This window comes from Taeniopygia guttata, chromosome 18 (assembly GCF_048771995.1).
Source record: "Taeniopygia guttata chromosome 18, bTaeGut7.mat, whole genome shotgun sequence".
Lineage (NCBI taxonomy): Eukaryota > Metazoa > Chordata > Aves > Passeriformes > Estrildidae > Taeniopygia > Taeniopygia guttata.
This window is the reverse complement of record NC_133043.1, coordinates 4,693,489-4,717,974: the sequence shown is the minus strand read 5'-3', so window position 1 is coordinate 4,717,974 and position 24,486 is coordinate 4,693,489. Positions and strand designations below refer to the sequence as shown.

General features: G+C 57.5%; 3 protein-coding genes across 4 annotated transcripts; all 3 read left to right on the top strand.

Moving 5' to 3' along the window:
• Positions 1 to 2,834: 2,834 nt before the first annotated feature.
• On the top strand, positions 2,835 to 7,716 carry LOC100219254 (cytochrome P450 2C5-like). Its single transcript, XM_072937025.1, has 9 exons — positions 2,835 to 3,240; positions 3,730 to 3,892; positions 4,233 to 4,382; positions 4,997 to 5,157; positions 5,293 to 5,469; positions 5,555 to 5,696; positions 6,078 to 6,265; positions 6,950 to 7,091; positions 7,235 to 7,716. Exons 1-9 carry the CDS (start codon positions 3,061 to 3,063, stop codon positions 7,426 to 7,428), a joined length of 1,497 nt encoding a protein of 498 aa, XP_072793126.1. The 5' UTR covers positions 2,835 to 3,060; the 3' UTR covers positions 7,429 to 7,716.
• A 1,802-nt stretch (positions 7,717 to 9,518) lies between these two features.
• On the top strand, positions 9,519 to 17,919 carry LOC100222099 (F-box/WD repeat-containing protein 10). The gene is made up of 12 exons (XM_012578443.5): positions 9,519 to 9,552; positions 10,068 to 10,270; positions 10,362 to 10,489; positions 11,367 to 11,495; positions 11,961 to 12,073; positions 12,490 to 12,690; positions 12,869 to 12,990; positions 13,433 to 13,581; positions 13,958 to 14,100; positions 14,862 to 15,020; positions 15,872 to 16,080; positions 16,943 to 17,919. The coding sequence occupies exons 2-12, from the start codon at positions 10,177 to 10,179 to the stop codon at positions 17,779 to 17,781; spliced, it is 2,286 nt and encodes a 761-aa protein (XP_012433897.5). The 5' UTR covers positions 9,519 to 9,552; positions 10,068 to 10,176; the 3' UTR covers positions 17,782 to 17,919.
• Positions 17,920 to 19,017: 1,098 nt separating this feature from the next.
• On the top strand, positions 19,018 to 23,830 carry LOC100227898 (trans-golgi network vesicle protein 23 homolog B). 2 transcript variants are annotated; one of them, XM_030287332.4, is made up of 7 exons: positions 19,018 to 19,136; positions 20,096 to 20,178; positions 20,367 to 20,511; positions 20,938 to 21,027; positions 21,593 to 21,724; positions 21,796 to 21,924; positions 22,603 to 23,830. In XM_030287332.4, the coding sequence occupies exons 1-7, from the start codon at positions 19,134 to 19,136 to the stop codon at positions 22,633 to 22,635; spliced, it is 615 nt and encodes a 204-aa protein (XP_030143192.1). In that variant the 5' UTR covers positions 19,018 to 19,133; the 3' UTR covers positions 22,636 to 23,830. The 2 variants fall into 2 exon arrangements, with proteins under 2 accessions (XP_030143192.1, XP_072793148.1); XM_072937047.1 differs by lacking the exon at positions 21,796 to 21,924 and having other exon boundaries at positions 22,603 to 22,767.
• The last annotated feature ends 656 nt before the right edge of the window (positions 23,831 to 24,486 follow it).

Sequence of the window (24,486 nt, the reverse complement as noted above, 5' to 3'; positions counted from 1 at the left end):
AAGGGGCCATTTTTTCTCCTCTCTGTAATTACTGCAGGAAGGTGAACAGCAGGACGGGAAGGTTTCAGGGCAGTGCAGCTGTTCTAAGGAATCCCCTATATTCCACATCCTTCGGGTGATTTCCCCAACAGCTCCCTGACATCCTGCTGGGACCGTCTCACCGCCAGGGAAAAGGGAGCGTGGCAAGGTTCGGCTCGTTTTCCGTGAACACAGGGCCAGATTTGCCCTCTCCAAACACGGTTCAGAAATAGAGCCGTGTTTATGGAGAAGCGGGAGCAGGGCTGGGTCCTGCGAGGAGTGAGGGCGCAGGGAGAGCTGCAGGCTCCTTTCCTGGAATTGCACTCATACTCCAGACCCACCACAAGCCCCCTGCTGCAGCCAGCCTCGCTCTCCAGGGCATTACAGGAGGGATAAATGAATTAATACCGGCTAATTAGGCAATTAATTACTGCAGGCTCTGTGGGCAGTGCTTGCAAACCTCCCAGAGCCACCCTTCACCCCTCGGATGGGCAGCAGGGGAGGGCGGGGGGATCGGAAATTAAAATGCTATTGGAAAGTTTAATTCTATCTCCATAATCGTTGCGGGGCTGGGCTGGGTTTGGGCACGGGGTCAGAGGGGCTGTGCCCGCGGGCACGACCCGCTCCAGCGGCGCATTCCCAAGAGTTGGCACATCCCGGGGTCCCACCGGGATCAGCGGCACCCCGGGGTCAGTGCCCTCGGGCATCCTGCCTTGGATGTGCGGGCTCTGGAGCGGCACGGAGCCCGCGGGCACCGCGGACAGAGCAGCTCCTCCGCTCCCCTGTGCAGCCCGAGCAGCGGGCAGAGCTCCGGCGGGCAGAGCTCCGGCGGGCAGAGCTCCGGCGGGCAGAGCTCTGGCTCCCGCGTTTCCAGCCACGGAAGGATCCAAATGAAGGCTGGCTGTCCCTGATTAACCATTACCCTTGTTCCCAGTGCTGGGATTGTGCTCTGCTGTGCTGTGCCACGCCTGTACAGATCACCCGCTGCTGCTGCTCCATTGCAACTAAAACCGGGAGCGGGTGTTCGATATTTACAGAGGGAAAGTGAGGATTGCTTCATCTTCCTCTTGAATTACATCTTCCTGCCTGGGAAGAGCCGACACAGAACCCCCTGGCTGCCTCACAGCTGCCTCACAGCCACAGCAGGTCCCACCCCGGTGTCCCACAGGACTCCCAGAGACCTCCGAGATGTCTCATGAATGGAAGAAATGAATTTTCACTGGGGAAAGCCTCGTGATGCTTGTGGGCCGAGCACGCCTGGGAAAGCCTGGCCAGGCTGTCTGCCGGGTTCAGCTGGGACGGGGAGATGGAGGAAGGAAGGGCCCAGAGCTGCTGGCCGAGCCCCCAGAGGGTGCTCAGTGCCCAGGGCTGTCACCAGAGCTGGGACGTGTGACAGGGGCATTGGCATCACCTGCAGCAGAGCCCCTCACAGCCAGCAGGGTGACAGTGGTGACAAATGACACTGGCCCTGTAATTACAGCCAGGCTCCGCTCAGCCAGTGCTGCTGCATTATTGAGAGCAACCAAAAATACTCCCAGCTCAGTCATGAACTGTCGGGCTTCGTGGCGAGTGGCTGCCAGGCCTGCCTCAGCCTGGCGGGCAGAGGGAGAGGGCACAGCCTGGAAAGCTGCAGAGGTGTTTGCACAGCCTCCACCCCACAGGGATGGGGCCCTGGGAGGGGTGGGGATGGCGGTGGGAAAGCGGCACTAGGAGAACATCCCTTGCCTTAGTGTCACTGTCACTGTCAGTGTCACCGCTGAGCCGAGCTGAGGCAAGGCTGAGCAGGCTGAGCCATGGCCAGAGCTTTGCTCCATGTCCAAGGTGGGATCTGGGAATCACCTGGAAAGCAGCTTGGATGGGAAGGGTGTGAGGAGGAGGCCAAAGCCTGGGGGAGCCTCATCCCGTGGCTGCTCTGAGAGATGCTCTGTTCCAGGGCACTGGAGCAGGTCAGGCTCCGCTCTGCCAGCACCACTGAATTCCCTCTGCTGAGGGCTCCTTCCTCTGCAGGGACCAGCGTGGACCCCAACCTCCTCCCTCTTCTCCTGCAGGAGGAATCCCACCCTTTCCTGGGAGCTGGCCTGTGCCCAGCTGGCTCAGCCCAGAGGGGGGTGACCGTGCCTGTGGGGTGACTGTGCCTGTGGGGTGACCGTGCCTGTGGGGTAAATGTGCCTGTGGGGTGACCGTGCCTGTGCCAGATGTCCTTGTGTGCAGCCAGATGTGCAGGTGCTCAGAGCAAGATTGCAGGAGCCCAGGGAGGGGTTAACCCACACCTCCAACAACCACAACACCTTGGGCTGATGTCCCTCCAAAGGCCAAGAGGAACCCCGAAAGATGTCAGAAAGAAGTGTTTTTTCTATTTTCTGATCCATTTTCCAACAGAAAGGAGTTTGGTGGAACATTGTCACCCCACAGGTGTGTGGCCAGGCACAGTGCCCCACTCACGAGCTGCCTCTGCTGCCCAGAACACACTCTCCTGGGTCAGTGCCCTGGTGAGGAGGCACTGACCAACGGGGCAGTGACCGGGGGGATATGAAAGGCTTGGCCAGGACAGTGACAGTGACATCTCCTGCCGTGTGCCACCACGAGGGAGCACCGAGCAAAGGTGACCAGGAGCGCGGGCAGGGGACAGTCACCCCTCCGCAGTGCTCCCGCGGGGTCTCAGAGCTCCCAGTGCCCAGGCCGGCTCTGAGACCCCTGTCACAGCCCAGCGGGGACAGGCGTGGCCCGGCCAGGACAGAGCAGCGCCTCTGGGTCCCTGAGCAGTGCCTCTGGGTCCCTGAGCAGCACCTCTGGGTCCCCGAGCAGCACCTCTGGGTCCCTGAGCAGCACCTCTGGGTCCCTGAGCAGCACCTCTGGGTCCCTGAGCAGCGCCTCTGGGTCCCCGAGCAGCACCTCTGGGTCCCCGAGCAGCCCGGAGCCCCCCGTGCCCAGGAAGGGCCGTGCCTGCACGGAGCACGGAAGGGCACACACACAGCCCTGGGCTCTGCTCTGTGCTCAGTTCCCTCCCTGGAATTCCTTTTCCTGCTCGGCAGCACGGTGAGGATGGACGCTGGCTCGGCCGGGCTGCTCGTCACTGTCCTCCTCCTCCTCCCCATCCTGTGGTTCCTGGCCTGGAGCAGTGACAAGAAGAGGAGCCGGCTGCCTCCTGGCCCAGCCCCGTGGCCCATCCTGGGCAACCTGTGGCAGAAGGATGTCCTGCCCCTCTACAAGCACTACGAGAAGGTAAGGGACAAGGGACAAGTGACCGTGCTGGGCCCGTTCACAGGACAGCAGGACAGCCAGCAGAAAGTCCCGTGCCAAAATAAAAGGGTGACTCTTCCTACCTTTCTTTTCTCTTCTTCCCTCCCTCACCTCTTGCTCTACCAGAATTGCCTAAATCCCTTCTGCTGGGAGCAGAATCAGCCCTGTTACTGAAGCATCTCTCCTGTAAGGCACCCACGAGGTGACAATGCCCCTGCAGGGCTGCGGTGCTGCCGCTGTCCAGAGCGGCTCCTGGAGATGATGCTTTGAACCCCCAAAGTGGCACTGGGGTAAAACCCCCAGGGACAGGGACAGGGACAGGGCTGGGAGAGGGATGAGGTCACAGCTTTGAGGGAGGCACTTCCCCTCCCTGCTGGGCATTCACCAGCGCTGTGGGCTTGAGTCCCAGTTTGAAATGCAGGGAGTGAACTGGTGTGGGACCCTGGCTCACGGAGCTCCCCATGCCCCCAGCTCAGCAGCACCTACGGCCCCATCTTCACCGTGTGGCTGGGGCTGAAGCCAGTGGTGGTGCTCTGCGGGTACAAGGCGGTGAAGGACGCCCTGGTGGGACACTCCGAGGAGTTTGGGGGCAGACCCCAGATCCCCCTCCTGATGCAGCTCTCCAAAGACTATGGTGAGTGCCTGGGTCTCTCCTGGATCCATCTGGGTGAGCAGACGACCATGTCCCTAGTCTAGGGAAGGGCTCAGCACCCAAGACCTCAAACACCCATTTCCTGCTCTGCAAGACCCTTCAAGTCCTATGGCAAGGGCAAGGACAGCATTAACTCCAGTTAGGCAGTTCCAGCTTTGCTCTGAGTCGCTGCAGAGCTCCTCATCCTCTCGTGGACGCTGTGCACACCTGCACCGTTCCCTGGCTTGTTGCTCTGGTGCTCCTCAGCCTGGCTCGGAGCAGGGTTCCCACTCCTGGGGAGCAGCAGGGTGGGCAGGGGCTGATCTCCTCTGTGTCCCTCCAGGATTTGTCTCCAACAATGAGAAGAAGTGGCGGGAGCTGCGGAGATTCACCCTCAGCACCCTGCGGGACTTCGGGATGGGGAAGAACTCCATGTCCCAGAAGGTGCAGCAGGAGGCTCAGCACCTGGTGGAGCTGCTAGCAAAGCTCGAAGGTGACGTGGCTCCTGTCCGTGCTGGCCTTGTGGCAGGCAGAGGACACACAGGAGCCCCATGGGACATGTGTGGCCCCAGAGCTGTTTGCAGGGCCGGGTGTGGGTGATCCCTGCAGGGAAGGGCTGAGATCCAGCCCACCCCACCCGGGAGCTGCAGGGATGTGCTACAGGCACGGCTGAGGGGCCGGGAGGGAGATCCTGCTCTGAACTGGTGCAGGGATGGCCACAACCGAGGAGCATTCCCTGCAGGAAGAAGAGGAATAGGGAACAGGACTGTGTCCCTGGCAATGCCCAGCTAGGCACTGCCCTGGTGACTCGGGCTTGTCGGGGTGATTTCCTCCTCTCCAGCAGCGCCCAGCCCCTGCCAACACACCTTCTGGGGCTTCCTGCAGACGCTGCGCTTCCCTCCGTCCAAGCTGAGGGAGGGTTTAGGGCAGGAGGTGGATGAGGAGCCCACAGCTCAGGGGGGCTCTTTGCTGTGGCTGCCAGGCCCCGCAGATCAGCCAGGCTCCAAAATCAGGGGCTCGGAGTGGGGGGGAAAGCGTGTTTTCTGTCTTGAAGCAGGTAAATAACCGGTGACCTTTTGGTGCTTTTGTCACCTCCTGTGGCTGCAGGCAATGCCTTTGAGCCGATGACCACGTTCAGACACGCCGTGTCCAACGTGATCTGCTCCGTGGTCTTCGGGAGCCGCTACAGCTACAGCGACGCGGCGTTCCTGGAGCTGCTCAACGCCGTCGGGAACTACGTCAGCTTCTTCCTGTCCCCCATGGCCAAGGTGGGAGCCTGGCTCAGCACCCTCAGCCCCACGGGGTTCAGGATGCTCCTGCCTCTGGGGCCAGCATAGCTCTGAGGGAGGGGCAGGGAGGCTCTGCCCAGGGACTGAGCCCGGCCGTGCCCCCCGTGCCCGCAGGTGTACAACACCTTCCCCAGCATCATGGACCGGCTCCCGGGGCCGCACAAGAGGGTCCTGGCCGACTGCCAGAAGCTGAAGGAGCACATCCAGGAGAAGGTGCAGTTCCACCAGCTGACTCTGGACTCCAGCAGCCCCCGGGACTACATCGACTGTTTCCTGATAAGAGCAGAGAAGGTAGAGGGGAGGCTGCCCTCCAGCCTGGCTGCAGCCGGGAGCATCACCCAGACACACCGAATCCACCCACCACACCCCCCTGCAGGAGAAGGGCAGCCCAGAGACCATGTACAGCCACCAAGACCTGATCATGTCAGTGTTCAACCTCTTCGGCGCCGGGACGGTGACAACCAGCAACACCCTGGTGTTCTTCCTGCTGATGCTGGCAAAGCACCCCCACATCCAAGGTATGGCAGCAAAACACAGCTGCTCCTGTGCCTGGGCTGCTCGTGGGGCACAGGGCCCCAGCCCTGGAGGGTCCCGTCTGGGGGCAGACCCAAATCTTGCTGTGGGGTGACCCAAGGTGGGACTCCCACGGGCCAGGGGGGTCCGTGTGCTCTCCCTGCGCTCCATCCCTGCCCCTGCAGGTGGCCTGGCCTGTGGAGATGCTCTGAGCTTGCCTGATGCAGGGAAGGATGGGGGCAGATATTTGTTTCTGAGCTTTACAAGGGATTAGGGCAGGTTGCTCCCCCTCTAGCCACCCCTGGGTTTAGGATCAGTGCCCGTGGAGGCCAGGGAGAAACTCTGGGGAGGCTGCACGGCAGGCACCCAGCCCCCTGCTGTCCCAGCCAAGGTCCAGGAGGAGATCGATGCCGTGGTGGGCCCTGGCCGCGCCCCCAGCACGGAGGACAAGCTGCGGATGCCCTACACCAACGCCGTGATCCACGAGCTGCAGCGCTTCCACAAGTCCCGCATCGAGAACTTCCCGCGCATGGCGACGCGGGACGTCCTGTTCAGGGGTTACACCATCCCCGAGGTACTCGGGGTGCCCTGGGGCTCTGTCTCCCAGGGAGGGCTGGCGGTGCAGTTTGCCTGTGTCCCTGAACTGTTTGCACACATCTGAAGGTCTCGGCTCTTTCCCAACCCTCGGTAGCAATGACCTTTCGGAGGGGAGTAGAGGCACGTGAGTGTCTGCCTGTCCTGCCCAGAGCCCGTTCCCTTCCCCTCCAGCCCTGGAAAACAGCTCTTCCCCTCTTCCCCACGGGGCTGTGCAGGGCTGTGGGGCCGAGCAGGAGCCCAGCCCGGGGTGGGGCCAGGCCAGACCCCCCACCCTGGGCAGATTTGGGACAGTCGTCCCTCCTGGTTTGACCACGAGCACTGTGTGCCAACCCCACCCTGAGGGAACATCTCCTGCTTTGGATCTGGGGCACTGAGAGGGGCTTGGACAGGAATCCATGGGAGGAACTCGGGCATTTGTGTCCCACGAGCTGCACAGAGATCGGCAGGACCATGGGGACACCGGAGCCCCACGTCATTTGTCCCAGTGCCACAGAGCCACCAATCCGGGCTGCCTTCCCACGGGAAGCTGCTTGGGTATTGGGGTGTACACCCAGCCTCCCCCATGTCCCCTGGACCTCCCCCCAAGCAATCCACCGCAGCAGAGCCCACGGCGTGGCACCGATGTCCCTCCTCACATCCCTGCCCCATCCCTGTCCCGCAGGGCACTCCTGTTATTCCGGTACTTTCCTCTGTGCATTCGGACCCAACCCAGTGGGAGAACCCTGGAAAAGTGGACCCCACACACTTCTTGGATGAGAAGGGCGAGTTCAGGAAGCGCGAGGCCTTCATGGCATTCTCGGCAGGTCAGTGCTCCCGCCCTGCCAGCTGCGTGCCCAGGAGTGCCCGCACAGACACCCAGTGGCACCGCAGTGCCACCCTCCCCATGGGCTGTGTGCCCACCCTCTGTCCCTCGTTCCCCACCGGGGTCACCCCTCTCTCGTGCCAGGGAAGCGGATGTGCCCCGGGGAGGCGCTGGCCCGCATCGAGCTCTTCCTGTTCCTCACCACGCTGCTGCAGAGCTTCACCTTCCAGCTGGCCACGGAGCACAGCGAGCTGGATTTGTTCTCCCTGTGGCTCCAGATGGAGAGGAGGGCAATCCCGGGCAAGTTCTTCGCTCTCCCACGCCCGGTGTCCTCCTAAGCTGGGAGAGCAGGACAAGGAAAGGCTCTCCAGGTGCCTCCAGCCCTGGCCCAGAGCGAGCCCTATGGCCATGAGGGCACAGCCACAGCCACCACAGGAGGGACACTTCGGGCTGAGAGCTTCTCCTCTGAGACCTGTTGGGCACTGGTGCTACAGCTCCATGAGCAGCCTGCTCCCAGCCCTTCCCTCCCCATCCCAGGAACACGAGGAAGGCGGCACTGCTTCTCCTCCCCCATTCCCATCCCATCCCATCCCATCCCATCCCATCCCATCCCATCCCATCCCATCCCATCCCATCCCATCCCATCCCATCCCATCCCATCCCATCCCATCCCATCCCATCCCATCCCATCCCATCCCATCCCATCCCATCCCCATCCCTGCTGTCGAAGCTCCTCCTGGCAGGGCTGTCTGGGGGCTCCCTCAGTTTGGTGAAGGATTCAGAGCAATACAAATAACCACCACAACAGGATGCTGGTGTTTATAAGAACACTTGTGGTGCCTCTTGCATCCAGTTCTTCCCAGTGCAAACCTCCCAGACCCAGGATTTCAGCTCCACGTCTCTTCCTGGGGTTTCTTCACCTTTCCCAGAACAGCTCGAGCCAGGAAGTCACCCAGGCATCAATCCAGTGCCACCCCTGCCATGGCAGGGACACCTCCCACTGTCCCAGGCTGCTCCAGCCCTGTCCAGCCTGGCCTTGGGCACTGCCAGGGCTCCAGGGGCAGCCCCAGCTGCTCTGGGCACCCTCATGGAGAGGAATTTCTCCCCAACAGCCCATCTAACCCTGCCCTGCAGCAGTTTGAAGTCACTCCCCTTTGGCCTGTCACTTCAGTTCCTTGTCCCAAGCCCCTCTCAGCTCTCCTGGAGCCCCTTCAGGTACTGGAGAGGGCTCTAAGGTCTCCCTGGAGTCTCTTCTCCAGGCTGAACGATTCCAGTTCTCTCACCTTCCAAAACACACACTTGCTATCTCACTGCTGGGCTGTGCTTCTCTGATTCCTTCACATCAATATTTCACCTCAGAAACTGCCCTCAGGAGCCAGCTCAGCTCCGTGTGCAGTGCTGGAGTCACTCTGGGGGTCCTGAGGGGAGCTGGCAGGGTGGGATGTGCTCCCAGCCTCCCGTTCCCTGCCCGGGGGTGAGGCTGCTGCAGAGCTTTGGGTCAGCACTGGGGCTTGGGCACCCTGTGAAGCCTGGGACTTCAGGGTATGGGGAAAATTGGGGTGCTCTAGGGCTTCCAGGGCTGGTTTTGGTGGGGGTTGCTTTGCTGAGGTGCTCCTGCAAACACGGAGAGGGGGACAGCAGGGACTCTGCCCTGGCTGGAGGGATCTGCGATCCGGACTCGGTTAATCCTGGGGTGCCTTGTCCCAAATGATGCACAAACCAGCCTTTACTCTGACCCTAAGTGCGTTTGTGATTTTTAGATTACTATATCAGCTCTTTTCTTCATCTGGGGAAGCTCAGGCAGGCAGAGCCGCCTGCCAAAACTGTGTGTGACCGAAGCCTTTGCTCAATCTCTGTCTGAAGCCCTGGGTCAGCACTGTGCCTGTGAACTGGGTGACATCTGTGTCTAAAACACCGGTGTCCAAAGGCCACCCGTGCCTGCTTCCCAGGGGGTTCCATGCCCGTTTGTGTCACTGCCCAGCCCAGCTGTGCTTGGGGCTGGCACGGTGCCCTGCCCTGACCGCGGGTCCCCATCCCGGGGGGCTGCTGGCATCCCCAGGCACTCCGACATCCCCCGGCACCCCAATATCCCCCGGCACTCCGACATCCCCTGGCACCCCAATATCCCCCGGTACCCCAATATTGCCTGGCACCCCAATATCCCCCGGCACCCTGACATCCCCCGGCACCCTGACATCTCCCGGCACCCCAATATCGCCTGGCAGCCTGACATCCCCCGGCACCCCGACATGCCCCATCACCCTGACATCCTCCGGCACCCCACCATCCCTCGACATCCCCGTCCCCGACGTCCCCCGGCGCTCCCTGCTGAGGGGCTGCGCGGCTCTCGGCAGCGCAGCGGTGGCGGTTGGGGGTGGCGGTGGCGGTGGCGGTGACGGTGACGGTGACAGTGACAGTAACCGCCGCGGCGGTGGCGGTGGCGGTGGCGGAGCCCCGGGCAGGTGAGCGTCTCCCTTTTTGTCCCTGGGCCATGTCACCGCTCCGGTCGTTCTTGCGCTGCTGGAAATCGAGCGGCTCAAGGCTGAGGTTTTCCCTGCGCTCAGCAAATCCCTGCGATGTCCTTGGCACGAGTGGCCCTGCTGCGACCCCTCGCAGCCTGGCGCTGGCACCTGCCCTGCTGTTGACTGCTGGAGCTGGGGCTGGGGGTGCAAAGCACAGAGCAAACTGCTGCTCTGTGTCCCCAGCGAGCCCACCCAGCATGGCCCCTGGCCCTCTGATCCCTCGCCACCACCCAGGGCAGGGGTGAGGGGGAAGAGGTGTCACCCTGTCCCTCAGCCCCGCTGGTGCCAGCTGTCCTGCAGACCAGGAGCGTGCCCAGCGCTCTCCTGTGACTCGCACGGTGCCAAAGCCATGAGTTAAAGCCGCCCGGCTCTTCCAGGGCAGCGCTGGCAGCGGTGCTGTCCATGGTACCTAAACTCGAGCCCTCCTAGGACTGGACATTCCCTTTTTTTTCCAGGTGGGCAAGCACTGGAACGGGCTTTTGGCCCAAGCCACTGAGAGCCCTGCCAGAGGGTCCCGATGCAGGGGACGGCTCACCTTTGTCCTCAGCTGATGCAGATGCCACCATGGTTCCTGTGTCTCTCCAGTCACGCTCTGATGCCAGCCAAGCCAAGGACTTCACTCGTGTCCTGCCATTCCAGCTGTCCATGGCCATCCTGGGTAAAGCTGCTCTGCTGCTCCAGTGGTTTCCCCTAAGGGCAAGGGCTGGTTTCCAGCGGGGATCAGCCAGCCTGTCCCTTTAACTTGCCAGGGCTTTTAGATCAAAAATCCCTGGATGCCTGTTCTGCTGTCAGCGGTCACTGGGAATTCCTGGTCCAGCGGGTCCGGGAGGACAAGGAGTGTCGGAGCACAGTGCAAAAGAGCCTCCTGCAGCTGCAGGTGGGACACCTGGCCTCCTGCCACTATTATGCACTTTAACAAAAGGGGGTTGCTGCTGCCCAAGCTGTTAAATGGAAATTCCTGTACCAGAGGCTGCCCCCAACTCTGCCATGGCCCTTCCACCTCCAGCTGCACAGCGAAGCCAGCTGACATTTCACACTGTCACAAGGATGCTTTTAGTCTCCTTTAGAGAGCCTGAGACTCTAAAAATGGATCCAAACATTCTTCAGGAAAGCATACTTTGGTCACAATGAAAATTTCCAGAGGCAGTGGAGGTTGGGCAGAGCTACAACAGCTCCCAGGGCAGCTCAGGAAGGAGCAAGGGAAAGGCAAGGTGTCTGTGAGGAGCTGGGGCGGTGGTTGGAGCACAGGAGTGCAGAACTCCTGGGAGAGGCCTGGCCTGGCCAGCAGGACCTGCCTCAGACAGAGCGAGGGCTGAAGGAGCCTCCCCCAAGAGACAGGCTGGAGTCTCTGCTGCTTTGGGTTGTGCAGGCAGCACAGAAACTCAGCTCTGTGCTGGCCTCCAGAACAGGCTTCAGGGAAGGTTTCACAGGCTAAAAATGGATCTTGAGTGTTGACCGAGGTGTTTTGAGAACCTCGCATCTCAGTGAGTTTGAATTCTGAGTCAACTGAGTGCCTGCCAAAGATGAGATGAGCTCAAGATTTTGCTGATTATTAAAAGCTCAAGACTAGAGTTTGGAAAAACAAATAAAAAGCAATTATTTTTCAGAAGTTAACCCTGTGGTAGACAGAGTGCCAAATGTAAGCCAGGTCTGAACAAGAAGCCAGAGTGTGCAGCTCAGCTGTGCAGGGATGAGCAGCACGCCCTGCCAGCGTGGGCTCTGCGCTAACTGTTGCCTCTGCTGGTTTATTCCAGGAGTTGTGTCCTAGAAAAACCATCCCAAACTATGCTAAAAGAGTCGATGTGCAAATTCCCCAGTTAAATGATGAGGGTGAGGTCATTGAAGTGAAGGACAAGGAGCAGAAGAAGAGGCGTAAATCAAAGGTTTGTTGGAGGTTGTTTGCCTTCCGTGGATGCTGCATGTCAGTGTTTGGGGAGGAGAGAGGACAGCTCATGAGGACAGCACAGTGAATTTGGAATTGCTTCGTTCTTTCCCACTCCTGCTTTTGGATTGCCCCATCATGAGCAGTTCACAGGGACCAGGGCTCGCTCAGCACCTTCCCACATGGGAGGGACTTTGGGAGGCATCCCCAAACTTCCGCCTCGTCCCTGTGTGTCTCCAGTCATGGCACAGCCCTGGGGCCGGGGGCCTTCTTCCCTCAGAATAAAGGGTGCAGCTCTGAGGGCTTCCATTTATGCACAGAGCATGGCCTGGGAACAACCCTGGGCTAAGCAGGGTCTTGCTGCACTCTGGTTTTCCTTACTCTGGGCTCATCCCTAGAGCTGAGAGGTTCAATACTATGCAATAATGCTGCATTCCTGCCTCTCTGTTACTTTTCTTGCCATCAGATGGAGGATTTCAGTCTGCAGGAAGCCTATCGGGACCTGAAAACTCACAAGATCGAGCTGGAAGAGAGGAATGTCTTCTGTGGCCCCTACAAGACCTGTGTCCTCATGGAGCAGTGAGTAGAGTGCTGAGCTGTGGGGCCGAGAGCAGCTGTAGGAAAGCTGTTCCATTCCCTGTGATCTTCCTGATGGCTGGAGAAGCATGTCTCAGTGTCAGTGTTAAGAAATGTCCATTTTTAAAATAAAGACACCAAGATAAGCTGTTTTTAAAGGAATGAGGGTTGGTGATCCATGGTGTATCCCAAGGGATATGGGACTGGGAGGAGCCCTGGCCCCTCTGCCCAGCATGATATAAAGGGGGATGTGCAGATTTAGGGACTGTGGTGGTGCCCTGCAAAGGATTCAGCACTGGAGTGCTGCCCACCGTGCCCGGTTAAAGGCGGGGAAGTGCTGAGCCAGGCCTGCAGCTGGCTAAAAACCCAGCACAGGCACTGCAGCTGGCCAAACCCAGTGCAGGAACTGCTTCTGGCAGGTCTGACAGGAGCAGGAGAGCCCATTACGGCGGCGGGGACTGGGTGGCCGCTGGCAGCAGGAGGCTGAGGCTGCTCCGCGTGCAGGGAGGGGAGCAGGAGCCGCTGCTGCTGCTCAGCCACGCCGAGCCCGTCAGAGCTCTGTGCCTCTGTGAGGACCAAGGGCTCCTGCTCAGCAGCACCGGCCTGGAGCTCAGTGTCAGGTGAGCTGGGCTGTGCCTGGGACCCCCAGCCCGGGGGCACAACGCCTGACCTGACCGCTGCAATTCCTCTGACACCTTGGTGGGACAGCTCCGGCTGTGTGGGAGCAGAGCTGGGCACATTAAACAGGAAATAATAATGGAACCACACGGAAGGATCTTAACGTTCTCCTCCCTGCAGGTGCTGGGATATTCACAGTGGTGCCTGTGTGAGAACCTTCGCGGGTCACTATGCCACCGTGGGCTGCCTGCATTCCCACCAGGAGCACTTCGTGTCGGGAGCTGGGGATGGCACGGTGAAAGGTGGGAGAGAGGAGCTCCGGCCAGGGGGAACCAGTGCAGAACGGGCAGGGGGCTGGGGGTGAGGGAAGGCTGTGACTCACAGCTGGGGACACGTGCACACACAGCCTCCAACTGTGTCAGGGACTAAATTCTCATTATTTCTGCTTTTATTCAGAATTAATGCCTTTGTGGCTGTAATGCCATCCCAACACTTGGGCAATCAGCTTCCAGCTTTGCCTGATGTTTTCTTATAGAATAGAGGTGAAAAAGATGTACTTTTTCTGGACTTCACATTTAAATTGTTTGCCATGCAATTATGTTTTTTAAGCCAACATTCAGCTCCTCATAGAGCTGCAGGTACAAGGTGTGACTGTAATCCAGTAATATTTTCTAATGGATGTTGTACTCCCAAAACTCCCCACTGGGGCAGATGCATTTTTAATTCTCCTCCTTGTTGCCCCAGTGTGGAGCCTGAGGAGTGGGAAATGCCTCAGGACTCTGCTGCACAGCAGCCCTGTGCAGGCAGTGAGGATGGACGGGACCCACGTGGTCAGTGCGGGTCACCAAGGGCTGGTGAAGGTCTGGAGTGCTGAGACGGGGGCTCTGATCAAGGTGAGTTTCCTCTTGGGTGGATAATTCTGTGCTAAATGGCAAAAATTCTCTGCTACTTCATCACAGGTTATTTTTGCATTTGCCAAAGACTTTCCAAATAAGAAAATAACCCCCCCAAACAACCCTCAAAGCTGTCTAAACCAATCAAGGTAACTGCAGATAATTAAAGAACTGCCTTGCAACCAGCTGCTGATTTTAAGGCAGTGATTTGGGATTCTCCTCACCCCCATCACTGCTTGCTCTCTGCAGATTTGTTCATCTCTGCTCCTATAGAAACCTTCTGAACCTGGGGAGGTGATGGGAGAGCCATGGACACCTCAGACAGATTTACATCCAGATTACTGATCGTGTTGCACCTTCTTGTTTTACTTTGCAGACATTAGAGAGGCACCAAGGCCCAGTTCTCTGCTTGTCCTTTGACCAGTGGCACCTCGTCACAGGGAGCAGTGATGGATATGCCCTGGGATGGAGCATGTTGGGAAAATTTAGGAGATGCCTGATAGCTTTCTTCCATCCCAAGTAGGCATCAGATGTATTTCAAGTTGTATTCAACAATGGCCTGAATCTGTAAAGAAAAAGTGCCCCTTACAGGACCAGAAAATGCCTTAATTACCAGTGTGAGGATTTGGAGTATCCCCACTTTCACTAATCTTTATCTCAAAGGCTCTGTCAGGCACCACATGGTCACAAGCAGCATTTTCAGTTAAGACCCGGAACAACCTGAAATGCAAACCCACAACACTTTATCACAACCAGGGATGGCTAAAGACAGACAGGGCACAGCCCAATATTCCAAGGATACCCTGCTGTGTGTGGTGTCACATCACCTGGGCAGGGATAGAGGTGGCCCAGTTTCATGCTGACCAATTGTGTGTTCTGCCATCCTCTCAGTCTTAAATTGTATCTAGAACTGTGAGAACTGGAGAATCGTGCAGTTTTCATTCGTTTTCCTGGACATAGAACTGAAATTTCAAATGCAGCAGATGGCCACGACCATATGGTTGCTATGGGGAGCATGGAATCACAGAATCCCAGAATGGTTTGGGTTGGAAGGGACCCTAAAGATCACCTCATTCCACCCCCCTGCCACGGGCAGGGACGCCTTCCAGTGGGAGGATGCACTGGGCTGTGGGTTTGGGCATGGAGTGATCTCAGTGTCCTGGGCAGCTCCTCAGTGCGGGCTGCTGCTGCAGCCAGAGCTCTGCTCCTCCTGCAGCCCAGAAGAGCTCGCTGACCGCTTCCCACCATGGAAGGGCCAAGCTGACCCAGTGTGTTTTCAGGGAAGTCCTGTCCCTGGAGTTCCTGTACCTCAGAGTCATCAGTGGCTGTGCTGACGGATGCATTCGGATATTCAGCTTCCTGACTGGCACCTGCCTCAGAGTCTTGGAGCCCACCAGCAGCGGGGACCCCGTGTCTGCTCTCTATGTGGCAGGAAACAGGTGGGTGACAGCAGCTGCCAGCAGGCTCTGTCCCAAATTCAGTAGATCACACTGAAATTTAAGGAACTGTGTGTTTTTCCTTCTTGCAAATAACTTTTAAAGGGCTCCACTATTTATATACTGCTTCAATAATCTGGTTTAGTTCACAATGGCTGTAAAGATTTCCTTAGTCTCTTCAGCAATGCACAATTTCCTGTTTCTCTACAGCTGAAGATACAGGCCCAACTGTAAAGCTGAATTCAGAAGTTCTTAGGAGGTTGGAGAACCAAGCCAATACCTGACAGTCTCTGCCTGTTCCCTGTCCTACATCCTCTTTGTAGAGGCCAATAATGAGAAATCCTTCCAGGTCCATTCACTTTTGCACCTCTAACTGAAGGTGCAAACTAAACTAAAGCTTCTGTGGAAGCAATGGGTAAAACACTGCTGTGGTTTGAGGGCTGGGTTGGCCACACTCTAAAACACAGCAATAAATTGGCAGCTATGAAGAAATTAATGCCATCCCAACCAGACCAGCACAGCCCTTCAACCCACACTTAGATATCCCTGACAATATGGTATTTGTAGTTAGGTACTCCCACCACGACTCTGATCTACCTCTGTCCACTGCTGGAAATTTTCATCTTAATTATTTTTAAATTAATTTTGTTTGCTGTGGAGCTGAATGAAAAGAGCACCAGAGACTCACGCAGAGCACAAGTTAAAATGTGCAGTGTCTGATTGATGGGGTCAGTTGCTGCTGCTCCTTCAAGGAGAGACAATGATCTCGGGTCTGTGTTTCACAGAGCCCCTCAGGCAGGCCCTGCCATGCCTGTGGTTCCTGTGTTTTTATGGCTCTTCCCTCCCTCCCCCAGGGTGGTGACCAACTCCCCCAGCAGACTGCTGCTGCTCCAGTTCGAGGATGTGGTGTGGGACTATTCCCTGCCCGCTGACAGAGAGGAGCTGAAGAAGGACAAGAGGTCCCGGAGGGGGAAGCGCCAGGGCGGCACTGCAGAGCAGCAGCGAGCTCGGGACAAGTCCCCGAGATCTCGCCAGGGACCAAAGAGCCGTGGAAGACCCAAAAGTATCACACTGAGCCTCTTCTTTTCTGGCTTTTCTAAACTGACTTACAAACCACGCAGCCACTGCCTGCAGTCCAGCCAATATTCAGACTCTGCTGCTGTCAAGAGCAGATGTGCTGCTCCATTTCAATGGTTCTGTCATTTTCTAGGCTTCTGCGTTTTTACAAGGATTTGGTGTAACTTCAACACATTTTTCAAGACAGGCACTGTCATTTTCCAACTGAGTAAGACAGAAATCAGTAGTAGTATTCATATTCACCCAGCTGGTGGGCTTGGAAACACGCTGCTGATTCAGGGCTTGAATTATTCATTACAAACACCCGAGAAAGTGAGAGAACACCTACATTCAGGATCTGCCATCACTGGGAAAGGCAACTGCACAGAAACAGGCGCCTTTTCAGTTGTAACAGAGTGATATTATTTTGGTTTTAGTCAGAGCTATTCAATACAGTGTGATGACAAATCCTCCAGCTCCACAAACTGAGTATTGCTGATAAACCAACGGGCTGAGAAAAGGTTCCTGCGTTCCAGGCCAGCAGATGCCAACTGATGCTCTGCTTGGTAAAAAACAGGAGCCAGGGAACAGCTGGAGCTGTGTCAGGGAGGCTCAGGCTGGATTTCAGGGAAAGGCTCTTCCCCAGAGGGTGCTGGCACTGCCCAGGCTCCCCAGGGAATGGGCACGGCCCCGAGGCTGCCAGGGATGCCCAGGTGGGGTTGTTGGGGTCTGGGCAGGGCCAGGGGCGGGGCTGGGTGATCTTTGTGGCTTCCTCCCAGCTCAGCTCACTCAGTGACTCTCTGACTATGCTCTGCAGTGTGTGGGAAAGCCTCTCAGCCCCAAATGTGCCGCTTTGTTTTTGCCTACAGGTGATGAAGCCGAACGGGGCCCTGCTTCCCCTGCACCTGAGGAGGCAGAGGCCACTTGGGAGGGTGAGCTGCCCCAGAGACACCCAAGCTGTCCGATGACTCCTGACAAGTTCCTCTTAACAATCAGCGCCCTGCAGAGCTTCTGCAAGCCAGCCGCAGCCAGCCGCAGCCCCAGTGTGCTCTCTGCGAACGCCAGGGCAGCTCAGCGGCGGCGCCCGGGCTCGGTGCCCGCGTCCAAAATGCCCCTGCAGCACACGGAGGAGCAGGCGGCCCAGCTCCAGCGCGCCAGGCTGCACAGCCGCTCTCTGACCACGACAAAAACCTCAACGCCCTTTGAAACAAAAACGCTGCGGCTCAGGATGAAGAACTCTTTGCACAGCCCCACTCTGAAATCCTCCATCCCTGCTCCCTGTGTTGTGCGTCCCAAGCCTTGTGGCTCGCCGGGAGGAAAGAAAACTCCCAGTGGCCATGGGAAAGACACTGCCGGTCCCAAAGATGGGGCTCGGCTCATCGATCTCTGGAGAGTCTCCTCAGAGGTGATCCAACCAACAGCTGGCACGGCTGCAGGGATGAGGAATGAGGCACCCAGGAGAATAAAGCCCTCCTGCCCCTCCGCCTCCCGCAGGGACAGCGGGCTCAGGCTGCGGCCAGCAGAGCAGGAGCTGTGTGAGGCAGCTGCGGCAGCTCAGCACCAGGCACAGCAGGCACGGCCCACGGAGGATAAAGGAAGAGCCAGAAGGAAAGCCTGGCTGAGGAAAGTTAAAGGCCTACCTGTGGATTCTTTTACTGGGGAGAGGAAAACACTTGCTCCAGAACTTGGGCATAACACATTTATCTGAGCTGATCCCCCATTCCAGCCGACAGCCACGACCTGGCATTCTGCTGTCCAGCTGGCTCTGCCATGTGGCTTTAAGCATAAAATACAGATATGTTCATTTCTATATATTTTAGTATATTTAGGTTATTTAAGTATGCTCTCTGTGGTTTTAAGTGTAAAACACTTCCCCAGGGTACGTTTTCCTAAGAAATGCTGTTGGTATATTCAGCTATTTGTAGATCAATATCTACGTGTACTTGATTGTGGAAGGTTTCCTGTCCGTGGCAGAGGGATGGAACTGGATTGTCTTTAAGGTTTTTCCAACCCCAACCACTCTGTGATTTTGTGGTTTCCAGAATGCTGAGAACTTAGCAGGATGACAAAAACTCAATGACTTGCTAGTATTTGAAAAACGCTATTTATCTAGCTTTGAGTGTCGGGCTGGCACACCAAAACTCTGTTGTATCAGAGCTTTGAGAGAGGCCAGTTCTGCCCATGGCCATGTCAAGAGTCTTTCAGCAGCTGTTCTGGCTTGAAATGAAAGTCTCTGAAACTCTCCCCACAGTGGGGTTGTGATTAGCGTTGGTTTGTTTAATTCAATGCCACCTTCGATTCGCAAACCCTGGGATGAAGCCAGTGGAGAATAACCGCAGGGAGAATGGCAGCGGGCGGCTGTGCCGTGGCACAGGGGCTGTGGCTGCGAGGTGGCTGCGCCGGGCACGATGCAGGGATGGAGGGATGGAAGGATGGCGGGATGGAGGGAAGGATGGATGGATGGCGGGATGAAGGGATGGTGGAATGGAGGGATGGGATGGATGGAAGGATGGAGGAATGGAGGCATGGAGATATGGAGGGATGTCACAGCCCACCACAGGATGGCAGCTTCTCCCAAGGAATGAAGGAGCCCGCCCCGCTGGGGCCAAGGAACTGCGCCGTAATCCGCGGGGAAAACGTGTCCCAAGAAAGTCTGGTGGGAAAACATCACGGAAAGGCTGATTCCTTCTGGGCGGCGACGAAGCGAGGAGGATCAGGTTCTCCGGGATCCCCCCGCTCCCCTCAGCCGGTGCCGTTCCCCGGGCTCCCCTCAGGACCCCTCAGCCGGTGCCGTTCCCCGGGCTCCCCTCAGGACCCCTCAGCCGGTGCCGCTCCCCGGGATCCCCTCACTGCCCTCAGCCGGTGCCGTTCCCGTGTCCCTCCGCCCCTCCCGCTCCCCTCGGGGCCGTTGGCGGCACCGCCCCCCCCGCCACGTCTCGCGCCCGGTTCGCGCCAGCGCGCACGCGCCGGGGGCGGAGCGGCCGGGAGGGGCCGCGGGACGCGCTGTGATTGGTCCGCGGGCGTGACGCGCGCGGCGGGGCGGAAGTGGCGGCGCCGACCATGGTACGGGATCGGGACCGGGACCGGGACCGGGACCGGGATCGGGATCGGGATCGGGATCGGGACCCGGATCCGGACCGCGACTGGGGGCTTGGACATGGGCCACAGGACCGGGACCGGGACCGGGATCGGGACCCGGATCCGGACCGCGACCGGGGGCTTGGACATGGGCCACAGGACCGGGATCGGGACCGGGGACTCGGACATGGGCCATAGGACCGGGATCGGGACCAGGGACTCGGACATGGGCCATAGGACCGGGATCCGGACCGGGGCCGGGGACTCGGACATGGGCCACAGGACCGGGATCGGGACCGGGGACTCGGACATGGGCCATAGGACCGGGAGCGGCATTCGGACCCGGACTGGGATCAGGGCTCGGCCGTGGCTCACGGGACCGGGATCGCGGGCGCGGACCCGGAGCAGGGCCTGGGCAGGGATTACAGCACCGGGACCCGGAGCGGGACCCGTTCCCGCAGGCCCGGGCGGGCTGCGGGGCTCGGAGGCGCTGTGTGCCGCCACGGGCCCGTCCGTACCAGGAGCCCCGCAGCCGGTGCCCGGACCCACAGCCGGTGCCCGGACCCACAGCCGGTGCCCGGACCCACAGCTCGGGGGCCGCTCTGCGCCTCTGCCTGCACAGCGACTCACGGAGAGCACTTCTCTCAGGGCACTCTCTGTGCTGGCACTGCCCCGGGCACAGGCTAGCCTGGCAGTGCATAACACAAGCAGGGAGAGCAGGACAGTGTCCAAGCTGTGTGGCACAGCCGGGTGCTCCTGGCACACCTCCGAGCAGCAGGCTTTGTGATCAGCTCGAGGCTGATCTGTGGTTAGATCTTCACATTCTTCCCAAATTAATTCTGATCCTGGCCCTGTGGGTTTTGGGTGATGAACACTGTCCCAGGTTGAAGTTGGAAAGGGTTTCATTTTTCTCCTGTAACCCTTTGTCTCTGCTCCCACCCCAGGACAGCAGTGATGACATTGAAGATGTGTCTCTCTTTGATGCAGATGATGATGTATCCAGGAGATCCAAAAAGTCAAAAATAAGGTTGGTGGTGACAGAGAGAGTTTCTGGGATGTCTCTTCCTCGTGTCAGCTTCCAGGCAGTTATTTCCCGTATTTCCAGGACACTGGGTCCACATTACAGTGCTGACCCTTACCCCACGCATTGCTGGGAGATCCCTAGGCAGTGTGACTTGTCTGCAGGAGCTGTGACCATGTTGTCCTTCGTTCCAGGCACCCAGTGGCATCATTTTTCCACTTATTCTTCCGGGTCAGTGCCATCGTTGTGTACCTGCTCTGTGAGCTCTTAACCAGCAGCTTCATTGCCTGCATGGTGACCATCATCCTCCTCCTGTCCTGTGACTTCTGGGCTGTAAAGGTCAGTTCCCCTTGTGCTTTTTGTTATCTTTGCCTTGCTGTGTAAAAATAACTGACAGTGATACTCATGTCTCAGAAAAGTAATTTATTTTGCCTCTGACACAAAGTGTGTCACCGAAACTCCTTCAAGTGCTGTGATGGATTGCAGAGAGCTATGAAATAAACTCTGACACCGCTGTGCACTTGGTTCCTTTTGAAAGCCGAGTGGAGAACATTTCTTAGCCTCCCTTTGGAGGCTTTGTTGCCAGCTCAGAACCACCACAACCCTGCCCTTGTGCTGGATCTCAGAAAATGGCTTGCTGTGGATCTGGTTCTCCCAGATGTGAGGCAGACGGGCGCCGTGGGAAGCAGCAGCCCGGGCCCTGGGCTGTGGCAGAAGGTTTCTTTGGCAGAAGACCCAGAGCTCACAGGTTCTGCTCTCTTCCAGAACGTCACAGGGCGGCTCATGGTTGGCCTCCGCTGGTGGAACCAGGTGGATGATGATGGCAGAAGTCACTGGGTGTTTGAGGCCAGGAAGGTCAGTGGTTTTGTTCCCACCTGGTGCTCGTGTCTGCTTTGTGACCCCCCTGATGAGTGGTGGTGCTGCTGCTGAGGGGAGACTGCCCAGGGAACATTTACTGGCAGCCACACATCTCGTTTTGTGCAGGCTGCTGGATGAGCTTTTTAGTTGTTGAGTTATTAAAAAAGTCTCATGATGTATTGATCTGGCTTTATGCAGGTAATGTAAGTCTGTGGATTTTGGAGGTAGGAAATGACTCCTTTGGCTGTTTCTAAGCTTTGTAACTGAACCGTGCAGGAAATGTCATTTTTCCCAATCTTACCCTTCTAGCCCCAGGCATTCCAAGAGGTTTTGATGCTGCTGCCTCCAGTGATTGTGAGAGGAAATGGAAGAGATTCCCTTAAGTGGAAGCACTTTCTGTTGCAGAGATGTCTTTGTGTGATGTGGAAATGAGTCATGGAAGCAGCCAGTGCTGTTGTGTGGAGGGAAATCCCGGGAGTGTGGGGGTTCTGCCCTGGTTTTAAGGACATGGGATCTGTGGGATGGAGCAGTCTGCTCACTGCCTTTTTCTTTCTGTTTCTAGGTGTCAGCACAAGGGGGTAAAACCTCATCTGAAGCAGAGTCCCGGATTTTCTGGCTGGGTCTGATCACCTGCCCTATGATCTGGGTGATCTTTGCCTTCAGCGCTCTCTTCTCTTTCAAAGTGAAGTGGCTGGTGAGTGCCCCGAGCTCTGCTCTGGCTCTGCCCTGTCTGAGCCAGGAGCTGACAGCTTTTTCCTGGCGCAGGCAGTGGTGGTGATGGGGGTGGTGCTGCAGGGAGCCAACCTCTACGGCTACATCAGGTGTAAAGTTGGCAGCAGGAAGACCCTGACCAGCATGGCAACCAGCTACCTGGGGAAGCAGTTCCTGCGGCAGGTGAGGCCTCCAGGGCTTTGGCACCGCTGGGAGAAACAGGAGGGGCTCGTTGGTGTTCTGAGCTGTGCAGTGGGACCCTTCCCACGCTGCTGCCTGGGAGCCTGAGTGCGTTAATTAATGCTCAGAGCACTGCTAATTGCTGCCAGCCAGCCCCACGTGCAGCACTGTGGTATCGGCTGGTGCCATGGCATCACTGGAGTGTGCTGGGAGTAACTCCTGGCTGAAAGGGCTGCCACTGCCCTTTGTGTTCTCCCCCACCTCCACCCAGCTCTTTCAGCAGCTCCTGCTCTCCCCCAGCTCTGGGTTTCCTCCTTCCAGGAGAGGGAACAAATGTTCCAGCAGGAACAACCACCCCAGTTCCACTTCACTGCTGCTGGACTGCTTTTTCTGGCTGTGTTGACGGCTCTGGCAGTGGTGTTCTGGCTGCCACAGGTTCATAGATCTGTGCTGGATTCACTGCCACTAGTGTGATCAAAAGCTCAAGCACTGATGGCCTTTCTTGGCACTCTGTGCTGGGCCCATCCCCTTCTTGGTTTGCTCCTGAATTCTTGTACCCTGGCAGGGGTTGCTCAGGTGCCCAGGCCAGTCTCAGGCTCTGGAAGAAATGAATGTTTTGCCCCCAAATCCCAGCAGTGGCTCACAGAGTTCTCCTGCCCTCTTTGACCTTGCCTCCTGCAGACCATGGCTACAGAGGACCAAGCAGCATCCTGAGTGTGGTGGGAGCCTCCAGCCAGGCTGCATTCCCAGCAGTGACCAACAGAGAAGTTGCTCTCACTAATTTGGGAGCTGCACACAAGGTGTGAATCAAAAGAAGTAAATAAATTGTTCAAGACTTGAGGTTAACACTCCTGGCAACTTATATTCCATTTTCCACTAGCAGTTTGTGTTTAAGTCTTCTCTTTAGTTTGATTAACAAGAATTAATGTGCTTAAACTTTAAATTAAAAGATAGCCTGAGTGGGTTTCATAGAGGCTTAGAACTACTGGATGAGTTTAAAAAGAATTGCTGGAGATTCTTCAGAAAAGCCCTGTACAAGCCAAGCGCTTGGAACTCTCCTGCTCCTTCAGCACCGGTGTCTGGGACCTTCAGCTGTGGGCAGGTCTTGCTCTTGGAAGTTGTTGCTGCTTCTGCTACAGGTCAGGAAGGGATTTTTTGGCCCTGCATCCCTCACTGTGACTGGAATGGCTCTGAATGGCTGCAGTGAGGGAATGGAGCTGCTGGGAAGATCCTGAAGTCTCACGGCAGCTGCAGAGGGTGACCTGTGAGCAGGCTCTGCTTTTCTGAAGCATTCACAGACCCGGAGAACATCCTAAAGCCCCGGCTCTCTGGGAATCCCTGCAGGCCTGGGCTGTCTGGAGAGTGGCAAGAGCAGGACCAGTTCCAGGCAGGGGCTGAGAGAGCAGCCCTCGTCTGCCCGGCTGGCACACTGGGGCCATGGTGTCCTGGAGGGGCCACTGGGGCCATGAGGCTGTTCCTCAGGCCAGCAGCGTGTGGGGAGGTGAGTTCCTGACCCAGGGCTGGGGCTGGCAGGGTGTCACCTCACATGCACCCTCTGTGCTGTCCCGAAGCTCCCCAAGGAGTCTGAGCCCTGTGTGGGATGGCAGTGCTGTGCTGGAGCCCATCCCTGCTCGGGGCCAGCTCCTCCTCTGGCTTCTGTCCCTGGAGCTGGTGCTCCACAGCAGCCGGTGCTGGGCCTTCTGGGCGAGGAGTTGTACGTGAAGAACTTACATGAGGGTTTGTTTTTGTCTCTGGGTGCTGTGCACTGTGGGGTTGCATTACCCTGGTTTCTCTCCCTCTGCTCTGCAGGACCGGCAGCTGTAAATTTGTTTAACTCTGGATTGATACCTTCCTTTTGTAAATACATATTTATAAAATCTTGAAATTAAAATGCTGCTTTGTTTAACCAGCCCAGACTTCCCTTCTGTGGTTCATGGCTCAGCTTCATTTCTGCCCTGTGTCCTTGTCAGGCCCCTGTAGCAGGAGTTTGTGGTCATTTGAGCAGTGCTGTTCCTCCAGCTCTGGCACAGCTCTGTCAGCCAGGGCTCCAGACCCTGCTCAGTCCCACACCAGAGGAACTTCTTACTTACCCACTTACTTACCCACTTACTTACCCACTTACATCCAAGGGATCGGTCCTTTCTAGGGAATCAACGTGAAGAGGCCAAATTCAGTCAAACCCCCGAGTAAAGACCCTTCAGCAGCCACGTGGGCCCTGCAGGGAGGAGTGGGATCCTTCCTGCTCCAGCCCAGCCAGCCCCTGTCCGCTGCTGGGCCAGGGCTGGCACAGCTCCAGCCACGAGCTGCTGCTTCCAAAATGGGTTCAAAGGTTTGGGCTTCATGTTTATTCACCTGCTGCCAGAGCTCCCCCCAGACTCCTGGGAAACAGGGCTTTTCTGGAAGTTGCAGTTTATTTAACCAAGGACAGAGGCGTTTCTTTGTAGGTGCCTTTAAATAGAGCCTTCTTTGGGTTATTTTTAGCTCTTGGCAAACAGTCAGGGTTTTGGCTTCTGAGAAACTGGCAGTTTATTGCATTCCTGTCATGGATCAGAACCAAATTTCTTA

What these genes read in the sequence shown, in the direction of transcription:
- LOC100219254 (XM_072937025.1), top strand. Translation starts at nt 3,061, where the DNA reads ATGGACGCTGGCTCGGCCGGGCTGCTCGTCACTGTCCTCCTCCTCCTC. An exon ending in GCTGCTAGCAAAGCTCGAAG is followed by an intron (nt 4,383 to 4,996) that starts GTGACGTGGCTC and finishes CTGTGGCTGCAG; the next exon opens with GCAATGCCTTTGAGCCGATG. An exon ending in TCCTGTCCCCCATGGCCAAG is followed by an intron (nt 5,158 to 5,292) that starts GTGGGAGCCTGG and finishes CCGTGCCCGCAG; the next exon opens with GTGTACAACACCTTCCCCAG.
- LOC100222099 (XM_012578443.5), top strand. Translation starts at nt 10,177, where the DNA reads ATGGTTCCTGTGTCTCTCCAGTCACGCTCTGATGCCAGCCAAGCCAAG. An exon ending in AGAAGAGGCGTAAATCAAAG is followed by an intron (nt 11,496 to 11,960) that starts GTTTGTTGGAGG and finishes TCTTGCCATCAG; the next exon opens with ATGGAGGATTTCAGTCTGCA. An exon ending in CTCTATGTGGCAGGAAACAG is followed by an intron (nt 15,021 to 15,871) that starts GTGGGTGACAGC and finishes TCCCTCCCCCAG; the next exon opens with GGTGGTGACCAACTCCCCCA.
- LOC100227898 (XM_030287332.4), top strand. An exon ending in GTGACTTCTGGGCTGTAAAG is followed by an intron (nt 20,512 to 20,937) that starts GTCAGTTCCCCT and finishes GCTCTCTTCCAG; the next exon opens with AACGTCACAGGGCGGCTCAT. An exon ending in GGGTGTTTGAGGCCAGGAAG is followed by an intron (nt 21,028 to 21,592) that starts GTCAGTGGTTTT and finishes TTCTGTTTCTAG; the next exon opens with GTGTCAGCACAAGGGGGTAA.